The sequence below is a fragment of the Anolis sagrei genome, chromosome 6, assembly GCF_037176765.1.
Source record: "Anolis sagrei isolate rAnoSag1 chromosome 6, rAnoSag1.mat, whole genome shotgun sequence".
Lineage (NCBI taxonomy): Eukaryota > Metazoa > Chordata > Lepidosauria > Squamata > Dactyloidae > Anolis > Anolis sagrei.
Window position 1 is genome coordinate 130,778,285 of NC_090026.1, and position 25,687 is coordinate 130,803,971.

Genomic DNA, 25,687 nt, shown 5'->3' on the forward strand with positions numbered 1-25,687 from the left:
TGTTCATTTTCATGGTTTCCTCCTTTCTGTTGAAATCGTCCACATGCTTGTGGATGTCAATGGCTTCTCTGTGTACTCTTGACATGGTGGTTGTGAGAGTGGTCCAGCATTTCTGTGTTCTCAAATAAAATGCTGTGTCCAGGTTGGTTCATCAGGTTCTCTGCTATGTCTGACTTCTTTGGTTGAAGTCGTCTGCAGTGCCTTTCATGTTCCCTGATTCGTGTTTGGGCAATGCTGCTGCGTGTGGTGGTCCCTATGGAGACTTGTCCACAGCTGCATGGTCCCCAGTAACTCCTGCAGAAGTGAGAGGATCCCTCTTGTCCTTTGCTGAACAGATCATTTGTTGGGCTTTCTTCGTGGGTCTGTAGATAGTTTGTATGTTGTGTTTCCTCATCAGCTTCCCTCTGCGGTCAGTGGTTCCCTTGATGTCTGGCAAGAAGCCTTTTCCTCTGGGTGGATCTTGGTCTTGACTCTCATGGCTTGTTCTTGGTCTTGCAGCTCTACTGATGTCTGAGGTGGCGTCTCCATTGGCCTGGAGAGCCCAGTTAGAGACCCCTTTTCCTAGTTCCAACAAACCTCACTACCTCTGAGGATGCTTGCCATAGATACAGGCAAAACGTCAGGAGATAATGCCTCTAGAACATGCCCAGCTGCGCCCGTACCTTGGGAAGTCGGACTTGGCCATGGTAATCCACACTAGTTACTTCCCGTATAGACTACTGCAACGCTCTCTACGTGGGGTTGCCTTTGAAGACTGTCCAGAAGCTTCAAATGGTCCAACGCTCGGCAGCCAGGTTGTTAACAGGAGCAGCACTCAGGGAGCATACAACTCCTCTGTTGCGCCAGCTCCACTGGCTGCCAGTTTACTACCGGGCACAATTTAAAGTGCTGGCTTTAGCCTTTAAAGCCCTAAACGGTTCTGGCCCAACTTACCTGTCCGAACGCATCTCCTCCTATGAACCAGCTAGGACGTTAAGATCGTCTGGGGAGGCCCTGCTTTCGGTCCCGCCTGCATCACAGGCGCGCCTGGCGGGGACGAAAGACAGGTCCTTCTCAGTGGTGGCCCCTCGGTTGTGGAACGCCCTCCCTACAGAAATTAGATCATCCCCCTCCCTGCTAGCATTTCAGAGGAAATTGAAGACCTGGTTGTTTGAGCAGGCATTTGAATAGACAGTGTAACTAATATAGATATATGGAACAATTGGATGACGAGACTGGATCTTGATTTTAACTATGAGACAATATGAGATGTTGATGCTTATTGATTGTTATAAGTGTTTATCCTTTTAAATGCTTCTTAACTGTTTTTATCATGTTTTATGTATTGTATTGTGGCTGTGAGTGTGGCTCTGAGTCACCCTGAGGGCTGAGAAGAGCGGTATAAAATGTAGTAAGTAAATAAATAAAATATAGCCCGAAAAAACCTACAACAACCCAGTGATTCCGGCCATGAAAGCCTTCGACAATACAGTTGGTTTGTGTGTTTTGAGAATTGCCTTGTCACATCTTGTGGGGCTGTTAAACTGCTGTATAATTTGTGTTACTGTTGTCATGCAATAGAATTCCAGAATGGTATTGTTAAGGTCACTTTCTTAATCCAGAGGCATTGTGGTCATTATGGAGAGGAAGGGATTGCTGAGGACACTATTTGATTTCATAGACACACCCAATTGTATCTTAATTTGGGTTTCTTTGCTGTGATCACAGATCTTTTGAGTGCCGATGAATGGAGAAGGCCAGGAGATGGCTCTGGATTATCCCTGCTGAGATGGCAAGCTCCTTGGTCCTTTGTTAATTTGCCTCTTTGTGTGTTCTTTCCCTCTTCCTGTCTGCTTCCAGTCTGCCAAACAAGCCTTTTGATTCCTTCTGTCACAGGACTTGCTTGAGTCTGAGATGGTGTTTTTCTCTTTCAGAATTCTCGCCTTGCGCAGTCTTTCAGGAACCTTGTGTGTCAAAACCCCACCTGTGCCCCCATCAATGGGTCTCCAGAGCCCCCCAAAGCCTGCACGTCACCCCATCAAGTCAACGGAATCAGTAACTGGTTAGTCCTCCTTTTCTTACAGGTTGATCAGTGTGATGTTTGGGAATTTGTCTTGCTGGGTCAATGTTAATGTCATATATTGGATTTGATGGAAAGAGACAACAATGTAAAGGGGGTTCTTTGGGGGGAAGATCTCCCCCATTTGTGTTACTGTAATTTTACATATTTTCAGGCTGAAGTTATGATCCATAGGTTTGTGAAGCTTCTTGTGAGAAATGGGATACATTTAGATTGCCAGTAGAGCAGTTGTCACCTAGGCTTGGTCACAATTCATATTTGTTTGCATGGAAAGCAAGTGCTTTCAATGTTTCTTAGGTACAATTCTGGAGTTAAGATGTGAGATGACCTCAATTTGAAGGTCAATCACATTTCTGGAGGAACAATGATAGGAATACAAATGTTAACTGAAAACATGTATTTAGAGGCTGGTGCTGGTCATTGATCACTATATGTGTGTGTGTGTGTGTGTGTGTGCACATGCGCGTTTGTGTGTGTGTGTGTGTGTATGTGTATATATATATATATATATATATACACACACACACACACACACACACACACACTAGCCGTCCCCTGCCATGTGTTGCTGTGGCCCACATGGGGGTTCTGTGTGGGAGGTTTGGCCCAATTCTATCGTTGGTGGTGTTCAGAATGCTCTGTGATTGTAGGTGAACTATAAATCCCAGCAACTTCAACTCCCAAATGTCAAGATTCTACTTTCCCCAAACTCCACCAGTGTTCACATCTGGGCATATTGAGTATTTGTGTAGAGTTTGGTCCAGATCCATCATTGTTTGAGTCCACAGTGATCTCTGGATGTAGGTGAACTACAACTCCAAAACCAAAGGACACTGCCCACCAAACCCTTCCAGTATTTTCTGTTGGTCATGGGAGTTATGTGTGCCAAGTTTGGTTCAATTCCATCATTGGTGGGGTTCAGAATGCTCTTTGATTGTTAGTGAACTATAAATCCCAGCAACTACAACTCCCAAATGACAAAATCAATTTTTTTTAGTGAAGGACATACATTGAGTTGTTAGGTGTCTTGTGTCCAAATTTGGTGTCAATTTGTCCAGTGGTTTTTGAGTTCTGTTAATCCCACAAACGAACATTACATTTTTATTTATATAGATGTGGAAATATTGACTGAGTTTAGCATTTATGTCCAACACAATGGAATACGTTTACAATTCTGCTCTTTTGTCTGACTCTAAATCTAGCCTGGTGGAATTGGCAAGAGCTAGCACAGCTTTATCATGTTTAGGGTTTCTCAGTTTTACTGCTTTGTTGCAGATGTAGAAGAGACTCTTTTCCTCTTGGGCTCTGAGGAAGGCACTTGACTGTAAGAAGTGTCCATTATTAGGTGCAGACTGAACCGCATGAAAACTTGGCTTCAGTCGGAATTCCTTTTCTTTGTCTGAATTATCTCCTGGTCACCATCTTCGCTTCTGCAAAAATAGCAGCAAGAAATAGGGATGGTCTCAAGAAATCCTCAGAGAGCCATTTCAATGCAAGGTCCAGCGTTTACATGCAAAGGATAGCTTGTTTTGGCTCTTTGTGAAAGGGAAGCCTTGCTGTTCTTAATAATAATAACTTTTCCCCCAGTGGATGGTCTGTTTTTTGTGCTGGACATAGTTCAAAATCCAGACTTCTTCCCTGTTGTGATATAACGAACGCATTACATTTCAATTAAAAAAGATCTGGAAAACTGGAAGAATTTGAAATTATCTCTACTTGGAAGAATAGCGATGATAGAGATGACAATTCTCCCGAAACTGATACTTTAATTCCAAAACATACCAATAATAAGGAATCAAAAAATACTAAACAAGTAGAAAAGAGACATAATGAGATTTATTTGGCAGAAAAAGAAACCCTGAATAAATTACAGAAACATGACTGTTTTTACTGTTTTGTTAGACATTTCTTTTTTACTTTCTTCAAGTAAAATGCTTTATATCCTTTATATAAATGTCTGCTCCTTGGTTCTTATTTTTCTGCTCAACAATTTCTGAAGATTGGAGGGTTGTAAAGGAGCATCCTTGTGCAGATACATTTAATGTAGCTGCTGTGAGTTTTCCGGGCTGTATTTTATTTATTTATTTATTTATTTACTATATTTATATACTGCCCCTCTCAGCCCGAACGCGACTCGGAGCGGTTTAGAAATGGCAACAATTCGATGCCTCAACAGTCATAACCATTAAAAAGCATAACAATCATAAAATACTATTTAAAACATTAACATACAATATAAAAATATAAATCCGTACAAGCCTTAAAATATTGTCGTGAGCGTCTCTTGTCATTGTTCAATTGCGTCATCAGGTAATTCCATTATTTCGTACAGCTATAACGTCTTCCGGAAGGCCTGCTTGAAAAGCCAAGGTTTTCACCTTTCTTTGAAAAGTCAAGAGGGAGGGGGTCGATCTTATATCTTTAGGCAGAGCGTTCCACAGTCGAGGGGCCACCGCTGAGAAGGCCCTGTCTCTCGCCCCTGCCAAACACATCTGCGAGGAAGGCGGGAACGAGAGCAGGGCCTCCCCAGAAGATCCTAACATCCTAGATCAGTAGTTCTCAACCTGTGGGTCCCCAGATGTTTTGGCCTTCAACTCCCAGAAATCCTAACAGCTGGTAAATTGGCTGGGATTCCTGGAAGTTGTAGGCCAAAACACCTGGAGACCCACAGGTTGAGAACCACTGGATTAGATGGTTCATAAGGAGAGATAAGTTCCTTTCGTTCAGCAGTCCTACAGGCACAAGTATTTAACACATTGCGCCACTGGGGGCTAATTTTTAATGAATACAATTGATTGATGTTTAATTATATTTTAATGGAGCCCCCGGTGGCACAGTGGGTTAAACCCCTGTGCCGGCAGGACTGAAGACCAACAGGTCGCAGGTTCGAATCCGGGGAGAGGCGGATGAGCTCCCTCTATCAGTTCCAGCTCCTCATGCGGGGACATGAGAGAAGCCTCCCACAAGGATGTTAAAACATCAAAATCATCTGGTCGTCCCCTGGGCAACGTCCTTGCAGACGGCCAATTCTCTCACAACAGGATGCTCCTGACACGACCTATATGGGTTTTAAATTAGATTGAAATCCTTTTATTTATCCTCAGAGGTAGTGAGGTAAGTGAGGATGCTTGCCATAGATGCAGGTGAAACGTCAGGAGAAATGCCTCTAGAACATGGCCCTATAGCCCGAAAAAAATCTACAAGAGCCTAGTGATTCCAGCCATGAAAGCCTTCGACAAACCTAATGATATTTATTAGGCCTGGGTAACAACGGAAAAATTTGTTTCTAAAATCGATTCGATTTTTGGGGTTTTTTGCGTTTCGTTATTTAAAATAATTACAAAATTTTCCTTTAAAAAAGTTCGATATTTACGAAATTTCGTAAATGTGAAAAAAATTACAAAACATTAACGAATCGATTTCCGAAACAATAACGAATCGATTCGTTAATGGCGGACGCGACCGCAAAATACGCTAAAAAACCTCCAAAAACTTCTGAAGCTTCCCTCTCCCTCTGTTGTTGACTGTTGGTGTGATATTATAATTTTTTTTCACTAATTAAACAAAAAACAACCATAAAACTTGCCCTAGACATGCGGAAATAATAACGAAACGACCTCAAAACAATAACGAAACGAATACAATAACGAAATACGAAGCATTTACAAAACTATTTAAAAATTCGTTTTTTAAAAAAATTGCTCCAGAATGGTTCGTTATCGTTTTGTAATTGGAAAAATTAACGAATTATTAACAAATTACGAATTAACGAAACGAAACCGCCCAGCCCTAATATTTATAATCGCTGAGGTTGAATGGGCCTTAAGAAGCATTGCTAACAACAAGGCAGCAGGAGACGACGGGATCCCAGCTGAACTGTTTAAAATCTTAAAAGATGATGCTGTCAAGGTGATGCATGCCATTTGCCAGCAAATATGGAAAACACAAGAATGGCCATCAGACTGGAAAAAATCAACTTATATCCCCATACCAAAAAAGGGAAATGCGAAAGACTGCTCCAACTTCCGTACAGTGGCCCTTACTTCTCATGCCAGTAAGGTAATGCTCAAGATCCTGCAAGGAAGACTCCAGCAATACATGAAGCGAGAGTTGCCAGATGTTCAAGCTGGGTTTAGAAAAGGCAGAGGAACCAGAGACCAGATTGCCAATATCCGGATGCTGGAGAATGGAGAAAGGCAGGGAGTTTCAGAAAAACATCTACTTCTGCTTCATTAACTATTCTAAAGCCTTTGACTGTGTGGATCATAATAAATTGTGGCAAGTTCTTGGTGGGATGGGCATCCCAAGCCCCCTTCCCTCTCTCCTGAGGAATCTGTACAAGGACCAAGTAGCAACAGTCAGAACTGACCACGGAACAACAGACTGGTTCAAGATTGGGAAAGGCGTCCGGCAAGGCTGCATCCTCTCACCCAACCTTTTTAACTTGTATGCAGAACACATCATGCGAGGATGTGCGGGGCTGGATGAATGCAAGGATGGGGTGAAAATTGCTGGAAGAAACATTAACAACCTCAGATATGCAGATGACACCACTCTGATGGCCGAAAGCGAGGAGGAGCTGAGGAGCCTTCTAATCAAGGTGAAAGAAGAAAGCGCAAAAGCCGGGTTGCAGCTAAACGTCAAAAAAACCAAGATTATGGCAACAAGAATGATTGACAACTGGAAAATAGAGGGAGAAACCGTGGAGGCCGTGACAGACTTTGTATTTCTAGGTGCAAAGATTACTGCAGATGCAGACTGTGGCCAGGAAATCAGAAGACGCTTACTTCTTGGGAGGAGAGCAATGTCCAGTCTCGATAAAATAGTCAAGAGTAGAGACATCAGACTGGCAACAAAGATCCATTGCCTAGTCCAAGCCATGGTCTTCCCTGTAGTCACCTACGGATGTGAGAGCTGGACCTTAGGGAAGGCTGAGCGAAGGAAGATCGATGCTTTTGAGCTGTGGTGTTGGAGGAAAGTTCTGAGAGTGCCTTGGACTGCGAGAAGATCCAACCAGTCCTTCCTCCAGGAAAGAAAGCTCGGCTGCTCACTGGAGGGAAAGATACTAGAGACAAAGTTGAACTCCTTTGGCCACATCATGAGGAGACAGGAGAGCCTAGAGAAGACAATGATGCTGGGGAAAGTGGAAGGCAAAAGGAAGAGGGGCCGACCAAGGGCAAGATGGATGGATGGCATCCTTGAAGTGACTGGACTGACCGTGAGGGAGCTGGGGGTGGTAACGGCCGACAGGGAGCTCTGGCGTGGGCTGGTCCATGAGGTCACGAAGAGTCGGAGACGACTGAACGAATGAACAACAACAATCAATGTCTCTACCCCGGTGACTGAATGGGAGGATGTGTGGCACTGCAGAGGCTGCATTTCTGTGCCTCCGTTGGCTTTTCCTTTCTGGGGGGCTGTTTTATCCAGGCAGGAAATGGGCTGTGTTGCTTTGTGTGCGACCCTGCCTTGTGGTAGGGAGTAGCCTCTTGGAATGTGCGCTGCTGCGTCAGCCTCTTCCTCCTCCTGCGTCCATCCTGGTGGGATGCGCTGTGGCCGACTGTGGGTCTCCTGGCAACAGGAGCAGGGTGCCTCCATCTCGGGGCCACAAATGATGCTTCACAATACATGAAGCACGCTCCTCCCTGCTGCCAGTCCTTGCAGGACCGTGGTCTGGGAAGCAAAATAAACACCTGCAGTGTTTGGCCTGTCATCTCAAACATTGGGATTTGAAAAGGTTCAGTGTTGATGAAAGAAATTCTGATCCCTGCTCGGGTTGCGATCTTTGCCAAACAGCTCAAGGTTGTGCACCAACAGAACAGTGCCTTTAGCCCTTAAAATGTTTGGCTCTGTTTCAGTTTTAAATCAAACAAAAGCAAATCCAAGTTGGCCAAAGCTGAATTGTTAGGCTTGGCATAATTCAGGCGACGTTGAGCTTCCTTAAAATGACATTGGGCCAGTTCTGCCTTTCCTTGCTTGCACTGACCTATCTGCAGCGTATTGTGTTGCTACTACTTTTCCTAAGTTGTGGAAAGGATCGGGGCTGTTTCTGTTACAGCTGACACGGTTAATTAATGGGATAATTGAGTGTATTATCTCATGTATGGGGGCATAGTGGCACAGTGGGTTAAAGCACTGAGCTGTTGAGCTTGTTGACCAAAAGGTCGCAGGTTCGATTCCAGGGAGCGGCATGAGCTTCCGCTGTCAGCCCTAGCTTCTGCCAACCTAGCATTTCGAAAACATGCAAATGTGAGTAGATCAGTAGGTACTGCTCTGGCGGGAAGGTAGCAGCGCTCCATGCGGTCATGCTGGCCACATGACCTTGGAGGTGTCTATGGACAACGCTGGCTCTTCGGCTTAGAAATGGAGATGAGCACCACACCCCAGAGTCAGACATGACTGGACTTAATGTCAGGGGACAACCTTTACCTTTTTTATCTCATGTATATAGTACGCTACTGTGTGTTTGTACTTTGAGTTTTGCATTCTCCGTGTTGGAGTTTTGCATTCTCCGTGTTGGAGTATTGTGTCCCCTGTGTTAGAGCATTGCTTTTGTATGCTTTGCTTGGGGCTCGGTTTGAGCTGAAAAGCCTTTGTTTGTTTGATGCTGGGAGAAGTTACTGCAAGTGTCCAGAGCTGAAGATTAGGCAGCAAGTCAAGGTCACTCTACAGACAACGGAGTAAGAGGGATTGTATATTGCTTTTGTTACGAGTCTGCATATCAACGTACCGAAGATACTGTTTTATGTTATGTTTTTCAGGAGAGCAATTCTTCTGTTTTGTTTTGTATGCTGTGAATACAACTTTATTTCTTTTCTACTTAAAACTGAAGACGCATGTGTTTTTCTTTTATGAGTTACTTTATCACACATAGTGTGTCTTCAGAGGCAACGTGGGGTTGCCTCTGAAGACTGCCCGGAAGCTGCAGCAAGTACAATGTGCGGCAGCCAGATTACTAACGGGTGCTGGGTACAGGGAGCACACCACTCCGCTGTTACACCAGCTCCACTGGCTGCCAATTAGCTTCCGAGCACAATTCAAAGTGCTGGTGTTAACCTATAAAGCCCTAAACGACTCCGGCCTGGTTTACCTCTCTGAACGTATTCTCCCCTACGAACCATCAAGATTACTAAGATCGTCTGAAGGGGCCCTGCTCTCGGTCCCGCCGGCCTCACAAGCGCTTCTGGTGGGGACGAGGGACAGGGCCTTCTCGGTAGTGGCCCCGCGACTCTGGACCTCTCTCCCGCCAGAGGTTACAACCGCCCCAACAATCCTGACATTCAGGAAACAGGTGAAGTCGTGGTTATGGAGGCAGGCTTTCAAAGAATGAGACAATGATCTGGATGGAAGACAGTGTATATTCGATTTTAGTATGACGACTGACCACTGTAGTTTTAAATATATGTGCTTTTTAAATGTTTTATTGTAATGTGTATTTTGATATTTTACCGATTGTATGTGTTTTTATGGTTGGAAACTGGGCTGAGTCCCTCTTATGAGGTGAGAAGCTCGGTATATAAAACTTTTTTGAAATAAATAAAATAAATAAATAAATTATAAGGGCTAGAGTTAGTCTGCGGGCTGACATATTGTAAAGTTAGGAAGAGCGCAGTGCGACTTCCTGGAGAAAGCACATAAACAGCAACAAAAGTCAGCCATAGCAGAGCACCTGATGAACCAGCCTGGACACAGCATATTATTTGAGAATACAGAAATGCTGGACCACTCTCACAACCACCATGTCAGACTACACAGAGAAGCCATTGAAATCCACAAGAAGCATGTGGACAATTTCAGTAGAAAGGAGGAAGCCATGAAAATGAACAAAATCTGGCTACCAGTATTAAAAAAAACTCTAAAATTACAACAGCAGAACAACAGAGAGGAAACAATCTGGGACATCTAATCACCTCTCAACAAAAGATTGCCCCAGGCACTGCCAGACCATCAAATGCTAATCAAGGTGGTCAGTTGAAACATTCACACCTAGCTCCAGCAGACAAGAGTCCTTTGCCCCACGCTGGTCATTCCACAGACATATAAACCCTTTTTCCTAGTTCCAACAGACCTCACTACCTCTGAGGATGCTTGCCATAGATGCAGGCAAAATGTCCGGAGAGAATGCCTTTAGAACATGGCCATATAGCCCGAAAAAACCTACAACAACCCAGCAACAAACATGTTGGATCCAGGTGTAACAAACACATGCATCTCAACATAATCATGATTCATCAGTGGGATGTCAGTAATCCTGTTTGACACCCCACTGATTTCAGTGGATCTGCTCCAAATGCGACTGAGCCTGACTCACCCTGTTAACCTTTCTCTCCGCTCTCCTCTCTGTTCCCATTGCTAACATGCATCAAGGTGGGTGGCCCATTCTGGCAGTGGTTGAGGGTTCTTGCAGATGTCCCTGCAGCGGAGCAGCTGAACCATGGTGAACAGGGTTGGGAGGGTGCGCTCCCCACAGCATCGTAGACATAGCTGTGCTTTTGATACCATGACTGGGAATGTTGGTAATCCATGGCCAGGGTGGGAAAAGGCCTTCTCCTTTTTCCCATCTGCTCCCCAGTGACGCTTGAGGAAGCCCAGAGGGTGAACTTCTATGTCAGTGTTTCTCAAGCTTCCTAATGCTGGGCCCCTGAATAGAGTTCCTCATGTTGTGGTGACCCCCAACATAACATTATTTTTGTTGCTACTGCATAAATATCATTTTGCTACTGTTATGGGTCATAATGTAAATATCTGATATGCAGGATGTATTTTCATTCACTGGACCAAATTGGACACAAATACCCAATACGCCCAAATTTGAATACTGGTGAGGTTGGGGGGATTGAGTTTGTCAGTTGGGAGTTGTAGTTGCTGGGATTTATAGTTTGTCTACAATCAAAGAGCATTCTGAACTCCACCAATGATGAAATTCACCTAAACCTGACACACAGAACTCCCATGAGCAACAGAAAATACTGGAAGGGTTTGGTGAGGCATTGACCTTGAGTTTTGGAATTGTAGTTCACTTACATCCAGAGAGCACTGTGGACTCAGACAATGATGGATCTGGACCAAACTTGGCATGAATACTGGTGTAGTTTGGGGAAAATAGACCTTGACATTTGGGAGTTGTAGTTGCTGGGATTTGTAGTTCACCTACCATCAAAGAGCATTCTGAGCCCCGCCAATGATAGAATTGGGCCAAAGTTCCCACACAGAACCACATGACCAACAGAAAATGCTGTATTTTCTGATGGTCTTTGGTGACCCCTCTGACATCATGGCACTTTTCAACCTTTCTTCTCTAAAGTGCATTAGGTTGAACTGCAGAGTTTTCTCTTGCTAATGAAAAGCCTCCTTAGCCCAGTCAAGGTGTTTCCAACTTTTTTGGTGAATTCTGAACGAGAAGAGTAAGCCCAGTTCAAAAATCCTTTATAGTATACTCTTGTAGATAATACTTTGCAAGCCTTTTAAAAATGACCTACTAGAATGGGCGCCTTATTTACTAATTTTTTATCCTAAACAAGTCCTGAAGCATTGCAGGGTGAAAAGTCTTGTAGCTCTTGTATACATATTTTTAGAAACAGCAGTAGCCAGTTTTTTCCTTCCTTGCTCAATTCTGTGGACACAAGATGTGGGTCTGAGTGTGAATAGGGCATGCCAAGGAGGTTGCTCTTCTGCTGAATGCTTTCCTAGCCTTTTGTGTCTGCAAAAGGTCCCTTCAAGGGGTCAAGCAGCCTTCTTTTAAGAGAGTGAGGGGCTTGCATGCCAGGCCTTTGCCTTGTCCACTGAAACTGCCCCTGATGTACTATATATTTACTTATTTACTATATTTGTATACCGCTCTTCTCAGCCCTCGGGCAACTCAGAGCGGTTAACAATAACAAAATTCAATGCTCAAAAACATCATAAAACAGTTAAAAGTAATTAAAACAGTAGCATAATTTGTTGTTCATTCGTTCAGTCGTCTCCGACTCTTCGTGACCTCATGGGCCAGCCCACGCCAGAGCTCCCTGTCGGCCGTTACCACCCCCAGCTCCCTCAAGGTCAGTCCAGTCACTTCAAGGATGCCATCCATCCATCTTGCCCTTGGTCGGCCCCTCTTCCTTTTGCCTTCCACTTTCCCCAGCATCATTCCCTTCTCTAGGCTTTGCTGTCTCCTCATGATGTGGCATTCAAAGGACTTCCACTTTCCCTCTAGTCTCCTTCCCTCCAATGAGCAGCTGGGCTTTCTTTCCTGGAGGATGGACTGGTTGGATCTTCTCGCAGTCCAAGGCACTCTCAGAACTTTCCTCCAACACCACAGCTCAAAAGCATCGATCTTCCTTCGCTCCGCCTTCCCGAAGGTCCAGCTCTCACATCCGTAGGTGACTACAGGGAATACCATGGCTTTGACTAGGCAATGGATCTTGGTTGCCAGTCTGATGTCTCTACTCTTTACTATTTTATCGAGATTGGACATTGCTCTCCTCCCAAGAAGGAAGCGTCTTCTGATTTCCTGGCCACAGTCTACATCTGCACTCATTTTCCCACCTAGAAATACAAAGTCTGTCACGGCCTCCACATTTTCTCCCTCTATTTCCCAGTTGTCAATCATTCTTGTTGCCATAATCTTGGTTTTTTTGACGTTTAGCTGCAACCCGGCTTTTGCGCTTTCTTCTTTCACCTTGGTTAGAAGGCTCCTCAGCTCCTCCTCGCTTTTGGCCATCAGAGTGGTGTCATCTGCATATCTGAGGTTGTTAATGTTTCTTCCAGCCATTTTCACCCCAGCTTTGCATTCCTCCAGCCCCGCACATCCTCGCATGATGTGTTCTGCATAAAAGTCAAAAAGGTTGGGTGAGAGGATGCAGCCTTGCTGTACGCCTTTCCCAATCTGGAACCAGTCTGTTGTTCCGTGGTCAGTTCTGATTGTGGCTCCGTGGTCCTTGTACAGATTCCTCAGGAGAGAGACAAGGTGGCTTGGGATGCCCATCCCAAGAACTTGCCACAATTTATTATGATCCACACAGTCAAAGGCTTTAGAATAGTCAATGAAGCAGAAGTAGATGTTTTTCTGAAACTCCCTGCCTTTCTCCATTATCCAGCGGATATTGGCAATTTGGTCTCTCGTTCCTCTGCCTTTTCTAAACCCAGCTTGAACATCTGGCAACTCTCGCTCCATGTCTTGCTGGAGTCTTCTTTGCATAATAAACAGTCAATATAAACCAATAAAGCATCTCATTAGCGTCTCATAGTTAAAATCAAGATCCAGTCTCACCATCCAATTATTCCATATTCCTATGTTCTGCCTATTCAAATGCCTGCTCGAACAACCAGGTCTTCACTTTCCTCCAAAATGTCAACAGGGCGGGGGCCGATCTAATATGTAATACAATATAATACTAGTAATAATAATGCAGTATTGTAATTATATGTTTACATTACATGTAATATTACTAATAAAATTACAATATAATGGTATAGTGCAATATAGTAATATATAATACTGATATTGTAATATGCTAATAATATAATATATTGTATGAAAATATATATTGTAAGCCGCTCTGTGAGTCCCCTTCGAGGTGAGAAGGGTGGCATATAAATACCGTAAATAAATAAATAAAATAAATATCTGTAGAAGGGCGTTCCACAGCCAAGGGGACACCACTGAGAAGGCCCTGTCTCTCGTCCACGCCAAGCGTACTTGTGACGGAGGCGGGACTGAGAGCAGGGCCTCCCAAGACGATCTTAACACCCTAGCTGGTACTATGAGTTTGTTTTCTGACAGTAAACACCTGCGAGGGGCATCCACCATCATTTCTGCAAATCAATTTATTGTAAATTAACTTAATGCTTACCTTACCGATCACCTCAATTTTTCCTCTCTAGACAATTCTTCATGTGTCTATATCTCATTGCATTATTTTGTTTTGTTTTGCTTTGCTTTGTTTTATTGTATTACTAAGTTGTTTTGATTTTATTATGTATTTTGCTATAATGTATTTCCGGGCTCGGTCTCATGTAAGCTGCCCCAAGTCCCCTTTGGGGAGATGGTGGTGGGGTATAAATAAAGATTATTATTATTTGAAACACAACAAGATGAGTCCACAGCAGATACTCTGCTGGCTGTTGAATTGGATCACACGTCAGATATTTCCCAAGTGTCTAGCACTGTGTGATGTATCGGCGAATAATGTGTGCAGATCCCAGTAAGGTGGCCTTCTGCAGCTGGCAGATGGTAATTTTGTCAGCGCCAATTGTGTTTAAGTGCGGGCCAAGGTCTTTAGGTACTGCACCCAGTGTGCCGATCACCACTGGGACCCCCTTGACTGGCTTGTGCCAAAGTCTTTGCAGTTCAATCTTCATATCATGTCAGCTTTTCCAGTTGTTTATCTGCAATTATTATTATTATTATTATTACATGTGTAATCCAAACACTGCGCTTTGCAGAGAGGACATGCTGTAAACCTCCCCGAGCCCTGTTTGGAGAGGGGGCAGGATATAAATAATAATAATAATAATAATAATAAGTATTATTATTATTATTATTATTATTATGAAACAAAGGTTAATATAAACAAAAAACTGAAAATACTCTTGAGCATTGTATACACTGGTGCCATTTCCTAAATGTTTACAGCCAGTTGGATCCAATCTTGATCACACTTAAGATATGTATGCCTTACTGTGTGGACCCAATAACATTCATTACAGTAAAAATAATAGTTCACATATTCTGTGTTTGAATGTTTTTTTTTCCAAAATGAAATCCCTGTTTAAATGCTTCTGTTAGATGGGGGAATCCTTTGAGATTTCTACAGAATGTTGAAGTGTTACGGTTTATTTTATTGGCTTCAGTCTAAATCTGTTGCTAGTTTAAGCTAAAGTGGGCCATTGATTAATATGCTGAATTGTATAGTAAATGTTAGGTCAAGCCCATTATTTCAAAGATTTTGGACTTTTGCGTACGGAATACATGTCCTCTCAACCATGTGAAATCGCACTGCTGGAAATGTAGGGCACTGGGACACTGGGTGACACCAATACCTAGAGTCATACTATTTCTCTGAAGGCTTTCTTTTCCCTTTGAACTGCAATAGCAAAGTCAATGTGATGAAATGGTAGTTATAACAGTCCTAATCAAAATATTTTTTTTCCTGGCTTTTATTTGGGATAGTATAGTAAATATTAGGATTTTATATGAATTGGGGATTAGAGTGGTGTGGCTTGAGGTTTCCAGTGCATTCTTTGGGGCTGCTACTGGTTCTTTAAAGCTACAAGCATCTAAAAAATCCCTCTAAATATGTTGGGTTGCTGTGAGTTTTCCGGGGGGTATGGCCATGTTCCAGAAGCATTCTGAGACAGCCCAGAAAACTCACAGCAACCCAGTGATTCTATCCATGGAAGATATCAACAACCTAAATATTTCCCTGGGAAAAAAATAGTTTCAACTGAAAGATATTAGATAATTCATGCCATCTCGGGGACCACTCTCACCAACATTTCTTCCCATCACCCAAAGGGGCACTGAGATGACAATATTCCTGCCACTCAAATGTATTTATTTATTTATTGTCGAAGGCTTTCATGCCGGAATCACTGGGTTGTTGTAGGTTTTTTCGGGCTATATGGCCATGTTCTAGAGGCATTTTCTCCTGATGTTTCGCCTGCATCTATGGCAAACATCCTCAGAGGTAGTGAGGTCTGTTGGAACTAGGAAAGAGGGTTTATATATCTGTGGAAGGACCAGGGTGGGACAAAGGACTCTTGTCTGTTGGAGCTAGGTGTGAATGTTTCAACTGACCACCTTGATTAGCATTTGATGGCCTGGCAGTGCCTGGAGCAATGTTTTGTTGAGAGGTGATTAGATGTCCTTGATTGTTACCTCTCTGTTGTTTTGCTGTTGTAATTTTAGAATTTTATTTATTTATTTATTTACGATATTTCTATCCCGCCTTTCTGGAACCCGAAGGTGACTCAAGGCGGCTTACAGCCAGGCAGCAATTCAAACAATATACAATTAACAGAATTAAAAATATATTCAACAAAACATGTAAAACCAGTGTCTTCAGTGTTAGTCTCATTGTCCATAAATCACCATCTGAGCTGTTCCAATGTTCACTTTCGTCTAATATCGTGTTTGACTGTTGCATTCGATTCCGAAGGCTTGTTCAAAAAGTTACGTTTTCACTTTTCTGTGGAAGGTCAGGAGGGAAGGGGCTGATCTAATACTCCTAGGGAGGGTGTTCCACAACCAAGGGGCTATCACTGAGAAGGCCCTGTCACAAGCTGGAATGTGTCCAGAGGAGGGTGAATAAAATGATCAAGGGTCTGGAGAACAAGCCCTATGAGGAACGGCTTAAGAAGCTGGGCATGTTTACCCTGAAGAAGAGAAGGCTGAGAGGAGATAGGATAGTCATGTATAAATATGTGAGAGGAAGCCACAGGGAGGAGGGAGCAAGCTTGTTTACTGCTTCCCTGGAGACTAGGATGCGGTGGAACAATGGCTTCAAACTACAAGAGAGGAGATTCCATCTGAACATGAGGAAGAACTTCCTGACTGAGAGAGCCGTTCAGCAGTGGAACTCTCTGCCTCGGAGTGTGGTGGAGGCTCCTTCTTTGGAGGTTTTTAAACAGAGGCTGGATGGCCATCTGTCAGGGGTGCTTTGAATGCAATATTCCTGCTTCTTGGCAGAATGGGGTTGGACTGGATGGCCCAGGAGGTCTCTTCCAACTCTATGATTCTATGATTCTCATGCCCCCCCCCCCCCAGTCACACCTGCGAAGAAGGTGGGACCGAGAGTGAGCCTCCCCGGGCAATTTTAACTCTTAGATGGTTCATAGGGAGAGATACGTTCGGACAGGTAAGCTGGGCCTGGCTTTGCCCTTTCGACTGCCTTTCTCTGCCCTGGTGAAACTGTTAAAGGACTAGGTAGTTGTATTGTCGAAGGCTTTCATGGCTGAAATCACTAGGTTCTTTTTTGGGCTATATGGCCATGTTCTAGAGGCATTTTCTCCTGACGTTTCACTGCATCTATGGCAAGCATCCTCAGAGGTAGTGAGGTCTGTTGGAATTAGGAAAATGGGTTTATTTATCTGTGGAAGGACTGGGGTGGGGCAAAGAGCTCTTGTCTGCTGGAGCTAGGTGTGAATGTTTCAACTGACTAGGTAGTCGGTTGTGACAAATTGAGAACCCAACTGTCCCAGAAATATGTGCTCTGATATAATCTGTCACAATGCAATTTTGAATTCCCTTTCCAGGAGTGTGTTTAATGTATGGACGTCTCTCTTTTTGGCTTCAGTTTCAACACAGGTTCCTCCCTCAATCCCCAGGACGGCGTGAGCCCTGGCCGCGTTCTCAAGAAACCGAAGCCACCAAGCAACTGCCTTCCCGCCCCTCCCGCAACCCTCGACCCCAGCTGTGTGGCCGCCAGGATCCGTCCCATTTGCAGATACAGGAAGCGCAGGCTGGTGAGAGTCAGCGCCGTCTCCCACCTGAGCAGGAAGGTAGGCCTGAAGTCTGTCTTCTGCAGCTGTCGCTAGAAAAAGCATTTCATAATGTTTCTCTTAACATCACACCCTCAGAGAAGATGGGTGCCGTCAACAACACTGGTTTCCTTTAGGGTAGGTTGTTAGGAACGATGGGAGTTGAAGTCCAAGACACTTGGAGGGTCCGAGTTGGTCCATACCTGCCTTAATCCATTTCTGGATTGCAAATTCTGACTAGAAACGCCTTCCGAGGGCTTTTTCACACATATAACTCAGAGTACCAAGGCAGAAAATCCCACAATATCTGCTTTGAACTGAGTTATTGGAGTCCACACTGCCATATATTCCAATTTATAGCAGAAAATGGAGGATTTTATTCAGAAGGGGCCCTACTTGCCTCTGGAAGTCCTTAGTCTTACATGGTGATCTTCCATCCAAGTGCTGATTCCACCTGGCACAGATGAGCTTCTGAATTCAGAAGAGATTGTCTGTGTTCGGATTATTTCGGTGATGTGGACCCTCCAGGATTTTAAGATCGTCTCGGGAGGCCTGATCTCGGTCCCGCCTTCGTCACAAGTATGACTGGCAGGGACGAGAGTCAGGGCCTTCTCTGTGGTGGCCCCTCAGCTGTGGAACACCTTCCCTAAGGATGTTAGATCAGCCCCCTCCCTTCTAACATTTTGAAAGAGAGTCAAGACTTGGCTCTTTGAGCAGACCCTTCCAAATACAACGTAACAGACATAGGAAACGGAATGGTTGGATTATGTGATTGGGCAATATTTTTAATCAAAGACTCTAAATGTTCATATTTTTACTGATTTTGTTATGGTTTTTATTGTTCGATGGTTTTATTGTATTGATATTGTATTTTATGGTCTTGGTTCCAACTGTAAACCGTCTTGAGTTGCCTGCGGGCTGAGAGAGATGGAATATAAATATAGTAAGTAAATACTTACTTATTTGCTGGCTGGGAGGGCCTTCGCACAATTAAAGCTCGTGCACCAGCTGCGACCGTACCTCGTGAAGTTGGATTTGGCCATGGTGGTCCACACCTTAGTTACCTCTAGATTGGACTATTGCAATGCGCTCTACGTAGGGCTGCCCTTGAAGATGGCCCGGAAATTCCAATTGGTCCAACAGGCGGCAGCCAGATTATTAACTGGAGCGAATTACAGAGAGCGGTCAACCATTTCACAATAGGTGATCCATATTAATCTAGACATTATCATTCTCTGACTGTGAGAGCGGTTCAACAGTGGAACTCTCTGCCCGGGAGTGTGGTGGAGGCTCCTTCATTTGGAAGCTTTTGAACAGAGGCTGGATGGCCATCTGAACAGAGGCTGGATGGCCATCAGGGGTGCTTTGAATGCAATATTCCTGCTTCTTGGTAGAATGGGGTTGGACTGGATGGCCCAGGAGGTCTCTTCCAACTCTAGGATTCTATGATTCTATTTCATTTTCACCCATCCTACTTCCTTCTCTGCCATTCCATTCTGTTTCTTTTTTTCCTGGCAGCGTGCCCCTGGCTTCTTAGAGGGTTGTTTCAGAGAAATTATATGGGGACGGGAGAACATTCTAAAGATGGTGGCCTCATTTGCAACCTGGTTGTGCAGGTGCTTTTCTCTTTCATATGGTGGCTACTGATTTGGATATACTTCCAGACAGACATATTGGGAATTGTAAATCATGTGTCGAGCTGCTGCAGTTGACGTTTGACTATAAGAACTCCTTCAGAAGAGTTGATGCCCCCTATCATAGGAAGAAGTCGAGTTTTTTTCACCCCTCCTATTGGTGCATTTCCCTCTGGTTTGCAGCCATCTCTCCCTCTTGACTGAAGGTTTTGGCCTCTCTCTTGTTCCAGCCTCAGAAACCTCTCAGCCTAAAATGCGGCTGCGAAGGGCCCAAGTCCTGCATCTTGTGTGGCTGCAAAGCCTCGATCCAGACCGTGGACCCAGAGACAATGTCCTTAGAAGAGCGGGTCGCCCTCCTGGATTCTGGATTCCACCCCATCCTCTCATTTTCTCATGGTAAGCAAGAGAAGAAGAGCAGCGAGCAAGGAAAACGATGTAGCCCAAGCATAGGCAAGTTTTGGCCCTTCCTCCAGGCATTTTGGACTTCAACTCCCACAAAACATCTGGAGGGAGGGCCAAATGTTGCCCATGCTTGACGTAGCCTTTCATTCATTCTACTGTTAGTAGCCAATATTCTTCTCATGGTAGGCTTTTCCTCCCTGTTAAACTGATTTTGTGATTTCAGTATAATCTTTTTCTTGAATTGTAGTTTAACTTTTGTATTAATATGGTCTTTTTAAAGCTGCACTTTGTCTGAATGACTTGTAGGAAGGAGGGATATGAATTAAATAAGTATGTAAATTTAATTTATTTATCATGTCAGGAGCAAACCAAACAGTTGTATTGCATTTTTTAACAAACAAAGAAAGCACAAAGTTTGCAAGCTTGGTCGTTGATTAAATGTCCTTTGACCAGTATCTGGCCACTTGGAGTGCTTCTGGTGTTGCTGCAAGAAGGTCCTCCCTTGTGCATGTGGCAGGGCTCAGGTTGCATTGCAGCAGGTGGTCTGTAGTTTGCTCTTCTCCACACTCGCATGTTGTGGATTCCACTTTGTAGCCTCATTTCCTAAGGTTGGCTCTGCATCTCGTGGTGCCAGAACACAGTCGGTTCAGCGCCTTCCAAGTCACCCAGTCCTCTGTGTGCCCAGGGGGAGTCTCTCATTTACTATCAGCCATTGGTTGAGGTTCTGGGTTTGAGCCTGCCACTTTTGGACTCTCGCTTGCTGAGGTGTTCCAGCGAGTGTTTCTGTAGATGTTAGAAAACTATTTCTTGATTTAAGTTGTTGACGTGTTGACTGATACCCAAACAGGGGATGAGCTGGAGATGTCACTGCCTTGGTCCTTTATGTAAATAAAGGACTGCTTTTCTGTGCCATCTTTGTGGAGGGTTGCCTTTCTGTCACATAGGCGATAGTTGTTTAATTTCCCTTTGCTGTTCCTTCATGGTATCTCCCCTTTGCCTGCCTCCCCTTTGAGAGCAGACAAGACCTCTGTTTGCTGGGTCAGTGAGCACTGGTTTTATCAAGGAGCACTGATGCCAAGAAAAATAGCAACTGAGTGGGAAATGTGGCATCTAAATGTGACTAATGTAAATAAACAACTTTGCAGTGGGCCTTAAAGCCATTTCTTTTCCTTTTTTTGCCAGGCAACCCTCTTCACTTACACTTTGAAGCCTTGCTGAGAGAGGGCCACCAGCTAAGCCATAAAATCAAGACTCTAAAGGCTCCCAATTGTGGGTTGAAGGACCTCACCAACAACATTTGTTCATCGTCTCTCTCCCCATCTGGTAAGCTTTGTGCATATGAGAAATACCTTTGGACCAACTTTGGCTTTGCGTCCAGGTGTTTTGGACCTATTGGCTGTTTGGAATTGTGGGAGTTGAAGTCCAAAACACCTGAAAGCAAGGCCAAAGTTCGCCCATGCCTGCTTTTGCCACTGGACAAAGCACACATGACAAGTGGGCACCAATTGAGTTTCTCATGTCTCGCTTTGTTGCCAGGTTCTCTGCTGAAGGGACCTGGCAGTCGCAGCTGGTTTGCCACTGGCTTGCCTCAGGCCCACAGGTCTTCTTCCCTCCATCATGCGTCGCCTCTGTCCCTGGAAGGTGTTCCCAGCCCAGCCTCCAACCAAGTGGCCGGCAATTCTGTGGCTGCTGGCAGCTCAGCCTTGGTGAGTTGGAACACATCCTCATCCTGGTCACACGTCTGCAAAGAGGAGGAAGTAACAACTGAGCATTGCCCAAGAGACCTTCCTTAGACTCTAGTCTATCCCATTTTTGCTTTGTGCCTAATCAGATCTGCAAAACGTGCTATTCTTTTCACCTTGTGTTGTCTCCCAACTAAGATACCTTTCTCTTTCAAGCTTATTCCCCTGTGGAACCTCAGTTTTGGCCTTGAAGTATGCTTTTAACAGTCTGATTATTGCAATAATATAACTGCACGAAGGATTTCCGTATATCTTTTCCCTTCTAATTAAAAACATAAAGGGAGACCCAAAGGTTGACTAGGAATGTGCCACATATACAGAAGAAGGAAAACTTCTCTGTTATCTGTTTCATCTCTCTTTCATGTGGAATATTCTTCTTTCTCGGTTTCTTCTCTTGGGTCTTCTCCCTTTTAAATTCTCCCACACACACTCCTCTTTGTCCTCTTGTGTTCTTGAGAAAGTCAGCTAGATCAGAGATAGACGGTACTATTCAGTCACTAATAAAAAAGCCTGCATCGTAGGCTTAGAGTTGGGCATGTCCTGCTGAAATGTCCTTGGTCATCAGTCTCGGGTGCATTACTTTCTAATTACATGATCCCAGAAAAGGCTTTTAAGGGTTCTAATTTTGTCCCCAATCCCATGTTCTCATGGCCCTTTCTCTGCTGCCATTCTGTAGCAACACATCGTTTGTCAGGGCCTCGTATTCTTCCTTGCCTCTGGTACACTTAGGGAAAGTGCAGAAAGCAAGAACAAGAAATCAGTTCAACTGTGTAATGAATCATAGGGCCCTTCCACACAGCCATATAACACAGAACTGGGTTATCTGAGTCCACATTGCCAGATATTCCAGTTCAAAGCAGAAAATGTGTGATTTTATTCAGCTGTGTGAAAGAGGCCTGAGAGTATTGTCCTGTAAGACCAATTCTGTGCAGAAAAAAAAAATCTGCCAATGAGTTTCTGGTCCCAATTCAAGGTGCAGGTGATTACCTACAAAGCCCTAAACAGTTCAGGACCTGCCTCTTTCTCTATGAACCAATACGAGCCCTAAGATCATCCAGGGAGACCCTTCTCTCACTTCCACCTCCGTCTCAAGCGCGGTTGGTGGGGATGAGGGAGAGAGCCTTTTCGGTAGTGGCTCCCCGGCTCTGGAACTCTCTTCCTAGGGAGATTAGACTGGCACCTACCCTGTCCACCTTCCGATAGAACCTAAAAACATGGATGTTCCGCTGTGCCTTTGACTAGACCAGTGGTTCTCAACCTGGGGTCCCCAGATGTTTTTGGCCTTCAACTCCCAGAAATCCTAACAGCTAGTAAACTGGCTGGGATTTCTGGGAGTTGTAGGCCAAAAACATCTGGGGACCCACAAGTTGAGAACCACTGGACTAGGCAGTTCCAAAGAATTGGCCCAATGTTACCTAAGTTCCGGCACATTATCGTGGTCCTCCGCTCTACAATCGTGATATTTTGAACATTATCCTCCCACCCCTGCCTTCTGAATTTTGCACTTTCCCTTAGCACTATCTAGGAATTTGCACAAACCCAGAGCCATCTGTACTCAGCACTGTTATCCTTCTGTATGGTACTGTTTTTATGATGTTATGCTTTATTGTAATATATTTTAATTGGTTTTGTTTTGATGCTATTTTATTGTGTTTATGTTTTTAACTTTGTGCTCCCTGGGCTAATCCCTTGGTAAGCCACCCCAAATCCCTTAAGGGAGATGGAGGCAGGGTATAAAAATTATTATTATTATTATTATTATTATTATTTATAGTTGAGGATACCTTCACAGTCATATCACCCCTGCCCTGCAATACTATTATTGCCCCCATGTGGAAATGTGCTGATGTGGGGGATTATTGGCTCAAATTGTTGAGAATGTATTTCCCGGTACAGTGACAGTCGGATTGAGCGATATCAGGGTGACAGTTTTGAGCTGTTGATAACATGTTATATATTATTATTTATTTACTGTATTTGTATACCTCCTTCCTCAGCCAATCGGCGACTCAAGGCGGTTTCCAACAAATCAGTACACATAAAACATAATATAAATAAAAACATTAAACAGTATAAAACACCACAAGAGCAATAAACACAACATCATTAGTGTCTCCTTAATTATCAAGCTTAGGAAGAGTTGTGATGTTACAGTGCTGTCTTTCTGATGACCTCTGTGTGGTTTCAGCAGCCTGCAAAAAAGAAAAAAGTGGAATGTTCTTACGACATCAACAATATCGTGATCCCCATGTCAATGGCTGCGGCGACACGGGTGGAGAAGCTGCAGTATAAGGAGATTTTGACGCCACGGTGGGTTCCCTTGGAAGCTGCTGACTCTGTGGGTTGACCGGGCAGCTCTATTTTGCCTCTCAGCACTGGAGTCCAAAACACATGGAGAGAGGGCTGAAGTTTGCCCAGGCCTAGTATAAAGGCTTTTTTGGTCCCGAAAGCATTAGTTACCAAATTGAGCTTTTACATAGTGCTGGGATGACAGAAATGATGGTGCCAATTGGGGGAGGATCAACTGGAACTGGGATGCAACAGCAGAGAAGGCACTAAAAATGCCATTTTGAGAGCTGCTTTGGCATTTTTGAATTGAGCCTTTGTCTGCAGAATACGGCATTATGCCTTTAGGGCTCATGAGGAGGAAGGAAGTGAGAAAGGGGCTTGCTTTGCAGAAGTATTTGCAGGAATGTTTCTAACCTGAGTTGGGTTTTTTTTTTTACATCAGGTGGAGAATGGTGAATTTGGAAGAGCTGAAGTCCTCAGAGGAAGTAGATTCAGAGGTAAGAAAACTAAACCTTTGGGCCTCTATCAGTTGCCCTGTTTTGTTTTTGTTGACAAGGATTGCTGGGGATCAGATTGAGGAAGGCTTTGACGGACATGCATGCAGCATCCATCTTTGGCTTCAGAAGAAAACTATAAAAGTCATTCTGTTCTCATAACCGCAGCTTACATTTACCAGCAAGGACTTGAGTCATACCAGGGTGTGGAAGGGAGTCAAAACATCCTTGTTTTCTCAAAAATGTTCTCATCCTTCTGTTACTGAAGGACTTTTATGTGCATGTGTTATGTGGTTATAGCTGTGCTCTGAAGAATTGGTTTCCTATTCATTACTAAGCTGTTCATAGAATCAAAGAGTTGGAAGAGACCTCTTGGGCCATCCAGTCCAACCCCATTCTGCCAAGAATCAGGAATATTGCATTCAAATCACCCCTGACAGATGGCCACCCAGCCTCTGTTTAAAAGCCTCTAAAGAAGGAGTCTCCACCACACTCCGGGGCAGAGAGTTCCACTGCTGAACGGCTCTCACAGTCAGGAAGTTCTTCCTCATGTTCAGATGGATTCTCCTTTCTTGTAGTTTGAAGCCATTGTTCCCTTGCGTCCTAGTCTCCAGGGAAGCAGAAAACAAGCTTGCTCCCTCCTCCCTGACTTCCTCTCACATATTTATACATGGCTATTATATCTCCTCTCAGCCTTCTCTTCTTCAGGCTAAGAACAAGCCCTATGAGGAGCACCTTAAGGAGCTGGGCATATTTAGCCTGAAGAAGAGAAGGCTGAGAGGAGATATGATAGCCATGTATAAATATGTGAGAGGAAGCCACAGGGAGGAGGGAGCAAGCTTGTTTTCTACAGCCCTGGAGACTAGGATGCGGAACAATGGCTTCAAAGTACAAGAAAGGAGATTCCATCTGAACATGAGGAAGAACTTCCTGACTGTGAGAGCTGTTCAGCAGTGGAACTCTCTGCCCCGGAGTGTGGTGGAGGCTCCTTATTTGCAAGCTTTCAAACAAAGGCTGGATGGCCATCTGTCAGGGGTGATTTGAATGCAATATTCCTGCTTCTTGGCAGAATGGGGTTGGACTGGATGGCCCAGGAGGTCTCTTCCAACTCTTTGATTCTATGATTCTATGAAACATGCCCAGCTCTTTAAGCCACTCCTCATAGGGCTTGTTCTCTAGACCCTTGATCATTTTAGTCGCCCTCCTCTGGACACATTCCAGCTTGTCAATATCTCTCTTGAATTGTGGTGCCCAGAATTGGACACAGTATTCCAGGTGTGGTCTAACCAAGGCAGAATAGAGCATGGGGAGCATGACTTCCCTAGATCTAGACACTAGGCTCCTCTTGATGCAGGCCAAAATCCCACTGCGTTTTTTTGCCACCGCATCACATTGTTGGCTCATGTTTAACTTGCTGTCCACGAGGACTCCAAGATCTTTTTCATACGTACTGCTCTCAAGAACACGTACTGTTCTTCCCGTGTGTTTGCTATTTTATTTTTATTTTATGGATCTGGCAAATGAAGTCCTGCAAACAAGGAACATTGTCTTTTAATATTCCTCAATTTTTTCCACAAGTGAACTTGTAATACAAAATAATAATAATAA

At 44.2% G+C, this 25,687-nt stretch overlaps 1 protein-coding gene across 2 annotated transcripts in view; it reads left to right on the forward strand.

Moving 5' to 3' along the window:
- Positions 1-25,687, forward strand: part of LOC132779061 (KAT8 regulatory NSL complex subunit 1-like) — a 61,450-nt gene that overhangs the window by 29,807 nt on the left and 5,956 nt on the right. The window contains exons 4-10 of one of the 2 annotated variants that reach the window (XM_060782734.2): positions 1,914-2,041; positions 17,335-17,539; positions 19,383-19,548; positions 20,737-20,877; positions 21,091-21,260; positions 23,485-23,606; positions 24,028-24,082. In XM_060782734.2, coding sequence (XP_060638717.2) covers positions 1,914-2,041; positions 17,335-17,539; positions 19,383-19,548; positions 20,737-20,877; positions 21,091-21,260; positions 23,485-23,606; positions 24,028-24,082 — 987 coding nt within the window. The remainder of the gene's footprint in view (positions 1-1,913; positions 2,042-17,334; positions 17,540-19,382; positions 19,549-20,736; positions 20,878-21,090; positions 21,261-23,484; positions 23,607-24,027; positions 24,083-25,687) is intronic. The other variant, XM_060782735.2, reaches the window with a different exon arrangement.